This window comes from Acomys minous (assembly GCF_964271855.1).
Source record: "Acomys minous genome assembly, chromosome: 11".
Taxonomy (NCBI): Eukaryota; Metazoa; Chordata; class Mammalia; order Rodentia; family Muridae; genus Acomys; species Acomys minous.
Window position 1 is genome coordinate 35,048,155 of NC_140492.1, and position 12,538 is coordinate 35,060,692.

At 34.0% G+C, this 12,538-nt stretch overlaps 1 protein-coding gene across 5 annotated transcripts in view; it reads left to right on the forward strand.

Moving 5' to 3' along the window:
- EPHA6 (EPH receptor A6) overlaps positions 1-12,538 on the forward strand; it is an 896,620-nt gene that overhangs the window by 560,629 nt on the left and 323,453 nt on the right. The window contains exons 1-2 of one of the 5 annotated variants that reach the window (XM_084801067.1): positions 1,684-1,801; positions 6,752-6,905. The exons of the other annotated variants lie outside the window; for them this stretch is intronic. Coding sequence (XP_084657193.1) covers positions 6,903-6,905 — 3 coding nt within the window. The 5' untranslated portion in view covers positions 1,684-1,801; positions 6,752-6,902. Of the gene's footprint in view, positions 1-1,683; positions 1,802-6,751; positions 6,906-12,538 lie in introns of those variants that run through there. 5 annotated transcript variants of the gene reach the window in all.

Below are 12,538 nucleotides of genomic sequence, written 5' to 3' on the forward strand. Positions count from 1 at the left end.
TTTCTTTTGTTGGTATTTTTAAAAAAATTCTAATTGTGAAATTCCATTCTTGAATTAATTTATTACTGTTTTGCTATGTAAGGAGATAGGAAACAAGAATAAGGAAAAATAAAATAATCAATGATATTAATGAAAATATAAAAAATAGTTTTGTCTATAGATAGATATTAGTCTGTTAAGATCTATACTACATCAAAATAAACATTTGAGGCCTGACTTCCTTGCTTTTTATTAGAGAAGCAACTGCACAATACTATTACTAGGAAATAAAGATAATTCATTTCTCCAAAAACATATTTTAAATTGTTTTCAGAGTATGGTATTATTATATGGTATAAGTTTTCTGTGTATTTGATTTACTATTTGATGTTCCTTTCATTGATTCACATTGGTATTTACAAAATGAAGCACTTGACACATGTAAAAAAAAAAAGTGTGTGATTTCAAATTACAAACTAGTTGAAAAATTGATTGGATATTTCAATGACCTCTTACAGACACTAGATATGCCCTTAAACTGCTTTGCTTCAATTTCTGGCATCAAGAATGAAAATGGATGTATTACATTATTTTGAAATATATTCTTAACTCTCTGAGAATTGAAAACAATTATTCTTTAAACCACACCGACTTGCCTGAATTTCTGATTTTAAGGTTGATTCGACAAGTGAGAACAGTTTTTGTTTCTCAAACCTTAAAGTCCTCCCCTGTTAGGAAAATACATTATAGTAACTATATAAGCTCTTCGTGTAAAATTTATTAAATGAAAGTTTTAAGTATGAATTTTTTCATTTATTGCCTATTATTTTTCAATATAGTATGAATAGTGTTCATAATTGTACAATATTGGCATTAGTATAAATATAAACACCTGCTTGATTATAGTCTCCCCAGGGTCACTATAAATTTTTATTGTTCACATAGAATGTTGCTTACACAAGCTACAAACAGATCATCAAGATATTTATCGCTGTTATTAGATGATGTAGAATCAAACCCAAACCGTATGAGTTTAAAGAGATTCTTTAGTCTATAAACTTTAGGATAGCCACATGAACGTTAAATAACTAATTCAGTCGATAGCATGATGTTATTTTCCATAAAGAACTTGTAAACATATATATGTTATGGCACTCTGATTTTAAATCAGCAATCACTTCATTAAAATATGAATTGATAATTTTAAGATATATAAAACAGTTGACATTTAGATAAGACAAAAATATCCTCACAAATTGTATATAAGCAGATGCATAACACTGTACACACAAACATGAAAAATAATTTTATTAGTAGTAAACTTTGCACCTGTAGATAAATAGCCTATCAACAACATGGACTGTATTTTGATTCAAGATCCTCAATATTCCTTTTCAGTTTTTAGGTTTGTTGTTGTTGTTGGGGGGGGGGGTTATTTGTTTGTGTTTTTATTTTTGAGACAGGGGTTCTCTGTGTAGCCTGGATGTCCTAAAACTTACTTTTTAGATGAGGCCAGCCTCTAGCTTGGAAATTCACCTGCCTCTGCCTTCCAGATGCTGGGATTAAAGGTGTGCACCACTATCAACCAGCCCCTTTTACATTTTGAACCTAGAATAACAGTTTACAAAATGTGAAGTTAGCATTGAAAGTTTTTATTGCAATTATCGCTCAGTGATTTCTTTCTTCTTCTTTGTCTATGTTCAGCAAATGGAGGTACGCAGAACATGTATGACAGGAAAATCCCGCCCTCCCCTATCCATCATTGTAATCTGTCTTGCTCTCCAATTAACAGTCCGTGAAAAGTACAGACATCTTAAAAATGGTTAGTATTTTAGAAAATGAACAAGTATTTCCTTTACAAACGAGATAGTTAAATAGAGAACATGAAAACATTCTCAGCATTATAAAAAATACAACTAACATGCATGTGCATGCATGCATGTGTGTGCTTCTGTGCACTTCTATGTACCTTCAGGAATAGTAAAATAAACACAGTATAGTGTGGAAAATGTACAGTACAAATACCTTGGACACCAAGACAGTGTTCTTCAAACTTTCCACTGACAGTTGAATAGTATGATTTCATAAGCTACACTTATGAGAAAATATGATAAATCTTAATCTTGTTTGCAAACCTACCATATTAGTTTCCTGATGCTACACAGGAAAAGCTTGCCTGTTTAGGACAGCATTGTCTACCACACAGAATATATGATGACCAGGGACGCACAGGTAGCTGGACTAGGTGACTCTCACTGAAGGTCCCGTGGGCTGCTTAAAGGCTCGGGGACGAGGGATCTCTCATCAGACTCACTTACATGGCTATCAGTAGGAGTTCTCATCAGTTCACCAAGTAGCTCTGATCATATTTGAGAGAATGAATTTCAAGAGACAGTGACTGCAGTGCCCTTATGCTTGGTCATATAGTCCAATTGTGTTATAATATGAAAGATGATTGCATGAGAAATGTGAATACCAGAGTTCAGGATCTTGGAGTCCAGTCTGGGATGCCTTTTACTACATCAAGCTATGGTGGTAATGTATGATACTTCAGTTTGGCTTCCAGATAGAGGAAATGGGTAGGTACATCCCATTTCCTTTAAATGCTAAAGGATTTCAGTGATAGAACCACCTTTATTTTTCAGAATTTCCCTGCTAACTTACCTTAATATTACCTATAAGAGAGATCTTTTTTCCTTCTAAATACTGAGTCATGCCATTTAAAAAAACACATAGAGGATGGTTTCAGTATCCAAAATAGTAAGAGAAAGAAACAATACAAATAAAATTTCAAGCTAACAAATCCATACATACTATTTTTTATAAAAGTTAAACAGAAAGTATTGTACTTTGTGTCAAATTTTCAGCTCTAATGATTTATTTGCCCTGCAAAATCTTAATATGTTTTAATAAAGTACACTCCATTCCATGAAAGCAGTATACCATATTTTTTTATATACAGTTCAAGCCAATTTTGTAATAGGAGTCTTTTCTCCATCTCCAGTTATTCACATATAATAAACTGCATAGAAGAATAGTGAATGTTATATAAACAATAAAGTAAATAAATTTCTAAAGGTGATTATATAGACCAAAATATTTGTCTGCTCACACTCACTTAAAAATAATGCATTCACTATTTTAGCATATCCATACCAGCCATATAAAAATAAATAAGAGCTTTTTTATTTGTATCAAAGACAAATAAGTGCTTTGCCACACACTTGTGAATGGAGACATTGGTAGGCAAATATGTCAGATTATAGTCAAAAGATCAGAACATGAATCTGTAAATGTATGTCTATGAGAGAGAGGAAGAGAGAGGTGGAGAGATAGAAAAAAGAGAGAAAGAGACGTTTAGGTATTTAAATTCTCATTCTTTCTCTGTCTGCATGTGTCTGTCTGATTCTGTCTTTCTCCACATATACATGCATATGTGTTTTAAAAGGAAAATTTTAAAAGCTCATTTCCCCCCAATTTATTATCTGTATCTGTTTTACCTGATATACTTAAATATATTTTAATGATTTAATTGAAATACAATTAACAATTCACTTTGCCCTTTCCTTGTCTACCCACCAGCCTCTCCCAGCTATAGCTATCCTATCTTAACCTCCTGACTCCCAAATTGATAGCATCATTTTTTGATTATCATTGTTGTATACATATATTTATATACTAATATATACTCAAACTACAGAGCAACTGGCCAGCCTTGAAGCAATATGCACAATGAATATATATTTTATTTATTTATTTATTTATTATTTTTTTACAATGAATATATTTTAATAAAAACTTCTGAACACAAAGACCCATGCTGCTTCTGTAGCCAGTTTTCTGAACCCTATGATATTACTTGCCTCATCTCTTCCAGTTATTAATTAGCCTTTATAAGAAGTTTCCTTCAGAAAGCGCCTTGCTTTCCTAATTTAGAGAGGTACTTAACATCTTCAAAAGATGCACCAGACCTTCAAAATCTAGGGAAAAAACAATTACAAGGAAATGCTCTTGGAGGTAAACTATTAAAGCAAAACTCTGTCTGACTTTCCCGCATAGTGAGCGATGTATAGTAAGTTCTTCATTTCCCGACTCTGCTGTTATTATCCTTATTCCTCGAGAGGGGAGACTTAAGTGTCTTAGATTCTCAATTGAGGAGGGAAAAAACTAAATCTGTATTTTATTTCAAGAAAGTAGAGATGATTATGAAGCTTCTTTGGCCAAATATAATTTTTGCATTGAAGAATAAAGCTAAGTCCCTTGGAGCAGTCATTATTAATGATGATCGTATAATTACTATTTGAAAAAAAAAAGAGATCTGCCCAGAAAAATCAATTATAAACCACCAAATGTTCCTTGAACTTCTCATAGAGGTTCTATGCCTAGTGTCCCTCATGACCTCTCCATTAAGAGACGGGTTGGCTATGCTCCTAATGGTTGCCTTCAATTATTTAGAGGGGTTTTCTAAGCTTTTGTATTTCATATTAAAATGGCTCAGAGAACATTTTCTGATTATCTGCATTGCAGAACTGAGGAGTCATTATGGAGAAAACAGTCATCTGCTTGGCTTTCTTTTTAAAAGGGGTGTGGGGGGTGGTAGTTATGAAGTCCTCTGTAGTTAATATTACTTGTCATAGAAACATTGTATTATGACTTTTCCACCACTGAAAAATTACAAGGAAAATAATAATTTTAAAAGTCATTAGCAGCTCTATGTCTAATGGAAACCAACCAATTTGAGCAGCTGCATTTGTCAAGACCTATTTTTGTCTCATCACACTCTACTTTTCTTAATGTTATTTCCTTAATTTCAGTTGATGAACATCCTATTATAATAATCCAATATTAATTAGTCTCCAGATGTGGAGTGATATTTAATCATTCTGTCTTATCCTTCAACACCTACACACTGGCAGTTAAGTTGGAGGCAAATGTGAACTGCAGAAAGACTTCATGAAATGGCAAAAAATATTCCAGACCTATTCATGGCTAGGACAGGATATGAATTTGTGAAGGGGATAGACACTAGCCTGAGCAGATACTGTAGGGTGGCTGCCAACCTTCTCCATGTACATCCTTTGCTGGAAAAATACCAGGTTTTGACAAAATTCATAAACTGGAGTATTTTCCTTGCTTCTTTAAGAACTTTCTTCTGAACCAAATAAAATCTGAGGCTTGTAGGGAATATTTAAGTCATTTGTTTATATCACAAAATGGGTGTCTTGAATCACATCCATGTCAGCAGTGTGATTTCTGTCCCTTTTTACGTTAGACTATCAGACACAAAGTACCTGTGATACATTATCTAAGACCCTTGAGAAAAATTGCTTCGAAGGATTGAAACTCAAGTATATACCTATATTCATCATTCATAGAAGTACAATGGTGTTATTTTTTCATGATTTATTCAATAGCCATGATGTTAAAGCATTTCAATTTTCCAACTCAAGTTTTGAATAGAGAAAAATCTAATTTTATAATACTTGTGTTATAAAACTCATTGTCAAGAAATAAAACTATGTTTCTCATTTTTTCCTAATAGTCTTGAGTTTCTGAGGCCATATTTTTGTCCAACATTGCCATCAGTATAAGATGCAGAATTCTGAGAAATACTTTTATTATTATTAATAAACACTATAGTGCATTGATATTTTATTTAGTGAGAGGAAGAGTCAAAAAAACAAATCTAAGAATGGAAAAAGAAAGAAGATAAAATGTACTATATGTACCAGTTTAGGAGCTACACATCTTTACTCTTTATAGCAGACCCAGTATTCTTTCCTTTATGCATGTTGTCCCTTGAAAATTAAAGCGAGGACACTTTTGCAATCTAAAGTTATATTCGAATTTAAAGTGAAATGAGTTTCTATAATAAAAATCCTCTGTGGATGAAACTTTAAATAATTAAAGAGGTTAGACATTTTCATTTTGGCTTAGGTACCAACCAAAGATGGTGAAGTATTTAATATTAACAACTGAAGAAAAATACAAGAAGGGCATTTCAGGTAAAGAGAAAGCAAGTGTGAAAGCTCAAGGCCAGGAGGAAGCTGATAACTTCAAAAGACGGAGAGTATAGTGGTTTGGTAATAGAAGGAAGGAAGGATGGAGCTAACATATGAGATAAGAAAAGCCAAAATACCATTCCTTCCTTCCTTTGTCCTCTTATTTAAAATATATATGTCCATGTAAATGCATAGTCATTTTTCCAATATGGGTTAATGTTAAGATTGATATTAAAATTTTAAAATATTGTTCAGGAAGTCTAATTTATAATTGATTCATTAAACATTCCTTGACTTTCGTGATTATAAAACACCATGTTTTTATTAACACCATTTGATATTTATTCTTTTAATAACAAGAAAACTCTGATTAAATTTACCAGGCATATCACTCTATCATTAAGTAGCTTTATTCTCTTGTTCGCTTGTTGTGTTGTTCTGAATCTTTAAATCACGGTATGGTTTTGTAAACCTTTCCTTTACAACTTTGACAATCCAATAATACATTTCTTTCATAAATATTTTTTCCAAAAGTATGTAGTTCCGAATGAATCAAACAAATTACATTATTCCAAGTGATAAAAGTTTCTAGGGAATGCATGTTTATAGTCATCTCTGCATCTTACACAAGCATGGCCTTCACGCTTCTTTTGTTAAAATACCTAAAATTTTAATCCTTAGACATATATATCCTTAGTTCAGTAACAATTTTTCAGGCACAGAAGGCAATTTTACCTTATTATAGCCTTTTGTCTCTGATTTTTTTTCAGCTCCTGATGCTAGATTGTGAATCCTTTGGTCATATTTTCAGGCCAGCAACTAGCACCTTGCCTGACATATCTAGAATGAAATCTGAGAAGTTTATCCATAAGTCTCTTCTTTCTTTTGGGTTCTTATTTATGGAAAAAAGCTGCACCAAATATGGTTAGTGCTATGTAGTCTTTTGGTTTATAGAATGACTGTAAGCTATTTATTCTGAAAAATCTCATCACTTAACAAATTACTAGGCATGGATACAGTCACTCCTGAAGGAAACTTTAGTCTCACAAAATAAAGAGCATAAATTCAAAAATTTGGTCTTTTCTCCCTAAAAGGGTTCACAGATACAAAGACACACACCCACACATGCACCTTGCTTAGAGGGAACTAAAGCTGTCAGTTCCCTCTAAGAAATTTTCTTAGAGAAAATTTCTTATTGCTATAAGAGCACTGTCGTTGGAATAAAAGAAGAGTTATGGGCCATGGGCGAGGAATGGCTGAAGTGAATCCTACCAATATGGAAACAAACCCTCTTTGAAGGAAAGCTTTTGAAATTAAGAACTCAATGACACTGCAGATTATGTTCTGAAAAGAGCATCACGCTTAAAAAGCTGATAGTATGAGGGAGAAAATGATTGAATAATCATTAATAAACTGCAACAGACTTATGTTGAATGATCAAACACAGAATAACTATGTGTGTGATGTTTAAGAGAAGAAATGTGATCATGAAGGGAAAAGAGACAATAATAGGAAAATCTGGCAAAATGTACCTTCTGATATTGAATGGTCCTTTTGCAAAAGTGTATATACACACATGTTCATGTATCCATTTATCAGATATATATTATAATAAAATGATACTGGGATGTGTTGATAAGAGAAATTACAAATTATGTAAACTTAGATATGCATCAGAAAATCAAGCCCAGAGCTTATCATATAAAGAGTCATGTAAAATAACATTGAAAATAGGAATAAAGATGTGTAGAGCACAGAACAATACAATTGTACAATTAAGACACTGTATTTTCTCTAAAGAAGAAGAAATAGGAAGAGTGGACATGCTACAGTATCTATATGAATAATGGTGGCAAATTTTCACTAAGCAATGGATCCATAAGTATAACATCCAAAATGGGCTCATACATGTAACACTTATATTAGATTCGCTGAATATAAAGTAAATAGAGAAAAGATGATAGTTATATAATTAGTGAGACAACGAGAAAAGAACATTGACAGAGAAATGGCAGACTTACAACAGAATTTTTTTGCAAAATGGAAAACAGGCAACTGAAAAATATCACCTTCAATGTTTTTGATAGAAAACATTTATCAAACTAGCAAGATCTATGCCACAGTATTTTTTTTTTAGAACAGGGGTAGAATAAAGATGTGTCGATCTAAACTAAAAGAGAGAACCTGTCTCTAAAAGGCCTCTCATAAAAGACCAGGCTTCAGTAAAATAAAAATAACTATAAAAGCTCAATATAGGAAGTAAGAAACTAGATCTGAATAGGGTGTCTAGGTTTAGCTAATGGACAACTCTTTCTTCATGTCTGTGGGGAGAGTGGGGACTGTCTCTGACATGACCTCTGGTGTCCCCCTTTCCAGATTTTGACCACTTCCCCTTGGTGGAGAGACCTGGCAGCACACAGAGGAAGGGAAAGCAGGCTACCCAGAGGAGCCCTGATAGGCTGTGTTCATGTAGTAAGGGGGGAGGTCCCCTTCTGTCAGAGGTCTAGGCGAAGGGAATAGGGTGGAAGAGGGAGGGAGGATGGGAACAGGAAGATACAAGTAAAGGAATAACAATCTAGATGTAAGATAAATAAATTATGAAAGAAAGAAAGAAAGAAAGCCAGGTGTGGTGGTGCACACCTTTAATCCCAGCTCTACAGAATGTGTTCCAGAACAGCCCAGGGATACACAGAACAACCCTGTCTAAAAAACAAAAACAAAAAAACCAGAAAGCAAATAAAAAGAGTGAGAGAAAGAGGGGAGGAAAAGTGGGGAAAGAAGATAAATAAGAAGCAAATAAAGAACATTGTAGGATGTGTAGAACTTTGAAATTTTTGCTTTTGAAATATTTAGTTTTTTTTTTTTTATCTTAAATACCAGATTAAAATAGCATTCATCACACTATATTGTAAAAGGGTAAGTCCAAAGGTCCACATGTAAAGCTTTGGTCCTGGAGATGCCAACCTGTTTTGGTTTTTGTTTGCGTTCTTTCGCTGTCCTCTTGTCATTTTGGTGACTCTGATGTTGGGAGGTGGTTTGTAGTGACCTTCCCTACAGTTCTCAAAATCCAGCCGTCTGTGGCTCCATTCACGTCCCTGGTCTCCTCGGAGTAGATCAGCTATAGTGCATACTGGTCGACGCCATCTTGGAATCTCCTAAAGCCTTGGTCCTAATTACTGGTACTGGGAGGTGCCATGGATCTGTAGGTGATGGGAACTAATGCAAGGTTCTTAGGAGCTTGTTAGTTTTATTAGGTCCCATTTGTCAATTGTTGACTGTAATTCCTATGTAAATAGACTCCAAATCAGCAAGTTGTTTCCTGCTTCTATCTCTTGTAGGGTACTACCTATGTTTTCTTCTAGCAATTTCAGTATTTCAGGCTTCATCCTACAGTCTTTGCTCTACTTGGAGTTAGTTTTTGTTCAATGGGACAGATATAGATATAATTTCACTCTTCTCCAAGTAGAAAGGCAATTTTCCAAGACTATTTATTGAAGGTGCTTACTTTATTCTGTGTATATTTTTGTCATATTTATAAAACATCAAATAGCTATAGTTGTAGGGACTTGTGTCTAAGTCTTCTATCTTGTTTCCTTCATACTGATGTCCATTTCTATACTTGTACCATTTAATCTGGTATGGCCCTCACCTACTGGTTTTTTGGTTTGTTTGTTTGTTTGTTTTGGCAGGGATAGGGGTTGGGGGGCTGTTGCTTGTTTGTTCCTTTTTTTTTTTCAGGGTTGCTTTGGCTATCTGGCATCTTCTGTGATTCTGAGGGTTTTTTTTCTATTTACGTAAGGTATGTGGGATTTTATATTGGGATTTATCGAATTTTTAAATGCCTTTAGAAAGATGGTCAGCTACACAAGATGAATTCTTCCAATCAATGTGCATGTGAAGTCATTCCATCTGCTAGTGTCTTCCTCAGTCACCCCAGAGATTTAAATGGAAGATGCACCTGTAAAATCTCAACAATATAATCCTTTAAACAAGATCTGCATAACGACAATACCAGCTGTCATGCCAATGTGGGTGACAGAAATCTCTTAAGGCCTTACCCCTATAGGCGGGTTTTTCCAGTATACAATCTGGGGATTCACAGTGTTGTTAAATAATCCTGCAAAACAAACAAACAAACACATACACACACACACACACACAACAAAATAAAATTTAATCTTAAAGGAAATTAATTATGAAAATTAATTAAATAAAATTTAGTATTCATGACAAAATAATATCATTTACTTACATGCCTTAGTAGGACAGCTTTTGACTGCTAAGTAGTTTGGTTCAATAGATAATTTTTTAATTAAAGATTTCTTTTTCAGTTTAGAGAGTTTCCACAATCAATTTCAAAACTCCCAAGGACACAGTCATTCGAAACACCTGCAAACACTCCCAGAGAACAGAGAAATAGGGATTTGTCTGAAATGCCATCTATAGAGCAAGAATAACTTCGCAGCTGGTAAAAGATGAGAGGAAAAGTGATTAGCAGCAACTAGCACTCAGCCCCGCACACACACCAAATCCTACAGAAAACCTTAGCCTCCTCACCCAGCAAACACAGAAAAGGGACTAATTTGAGAATGAATAAATTTTTTCTGCTCTTTGTTTTTTTTTAAATAAATTTTTAGCAGAATATAATTCATAATCTAACTGAACCATACTGAGAGACTAGTGGATAAAATGTAACCATTTCAATAGTGTATTAGTTACTTTCCTGTTGCTATCAGAAAATCCCCTCAGGAAACCCAATTAGGGAGAAAAGATTTTGGCTCATAGTTCCAGCAGGTTGAAGTCAGTCGTCGTGAGTAACACACAGCAGCAGGCTGGAGTAGGAGTCTGGGTGTTCACATTGCAGGTACACTCGGGAAGCAGGTGGGGACTCGGAGGTAGAAAGGCTATAAAACCTCAAGGTCTCCTTCTAATATTCCAATTCACCCAGGAAGCCTTCACATCAAAGGACCCCACAAACTTACCCAACAGCAGTGCTGGGGAGGTGGCAAAGGCTCAAAAAGCTGGAGTGTAAGAGGCCTTGTTACATTCAGACACCAACAAATTGAACTCCCAGAAAGGTTCTATTTTTCTTCGTGTATACCAGCAGTATTTTTGAACATGGAGAACATAAAATAACTTCACAGAGCAACTAAAATAGAATAGTGAAATAAGTACCCTAAAAATAGGAATTATAAAAAAAATCCATAATCGTTTTTATAAACATAAGGGGATCAAACCATTTCAGTGAGATAGAACAAAAAAAAAACTGAATTCTCTGAGACAAAGGACATTATTGCAGATGTTGCCTCTATGTAGAAACTACACTAAATTCATTACAAGTTGTTTAACTAGTTGTAACAGAGTAACTAGCCACACAAATTTAAATGCATTTCCATATAGAATTGACAAACAAAAAACATAGTTTTCAAAGCAATTTAATTTCCAAAGTAAGACATATATAGTTCCTGATAATGAATCCACAATATTTTAAATTTTTAAAAATTACTTAAAATGTATTAAAAAAACATTAAAAGTTCTCTAATAAAGAGTTAAAATTCATGGGTAAAAAGGTAAGCTACCTTAGAAAGGTCAGATTTCCCCCAGTATATAATCTTAATGAAATTCTAATAAAAAATTCTAGTAGACAAGTTTTGTGGAAAGTGACATTACTACAGAAAGAGACAATGTGATCAGTTTATTGTACTGTAGCAAGAAATCCAGAGACAGACCAACTCAGATATAGATATAAAGATGGAGTGGGTGGGAGTGGGATTATAGAGGAAGAGGAATTTACCACCTTTCCTGGTCAATTTACTCTGGGAGGGAAAGAAAAAAAAATGAAACTATGTGCTGACTTTCTATAGTTGACAGAAATTAAGCTTAATGATACAACGGCAGAAACATCATAGAGAAGCCTTTATTTTAAAGAATAGAGAACTTCAAAAAGGAGGCTGGGGAGCTTTAGAATGATCTTTTATTTTGCCATAGATAATCATTCAAATACTTACTGAAAAAGGGAGATGATGGTGTTAAATTCAGTCTAAGAATGCTTTTTTTCCAAAAGACCTGTTAAAATTGTAAAATGGATCTGGGTGTGGTGGCACATGCCTGTAATCCCAGCACTCGAGAGGCAGAGGCAGACGGATCGCTCTGAGTTCAAGGCCAGCCTGGTCTCCAAAGTGAGTCCAGGACAGCCAAGGTTACACAGAGAAACCCTGTCTTGAAAAACCAAAAAAAGATTGTAAGACAGTAAGATACCATGCCAGAATACCAGCATGTTCAACAACATGCTGCTTAGTGGAAAGAAAAGTCCAAATTTACATAATCAGAAAAGTGACCAAATAAATTGTAGTATATTAAAATGTAAATAATGTGTATTGGTGAAATTAAAGAACAATAGAGATTGACACAGAATGGCAAACCTTAGAAAGATAACAAAGTATCAGAAGGCTATGAATACTAGAACATTACCTCTCAAAAGCTTAAATAGATACATTTATTTGTGGGCCCTTTATATGGGGTAGCACTTATTTATTCAATGTAGTGAAATCTCTATG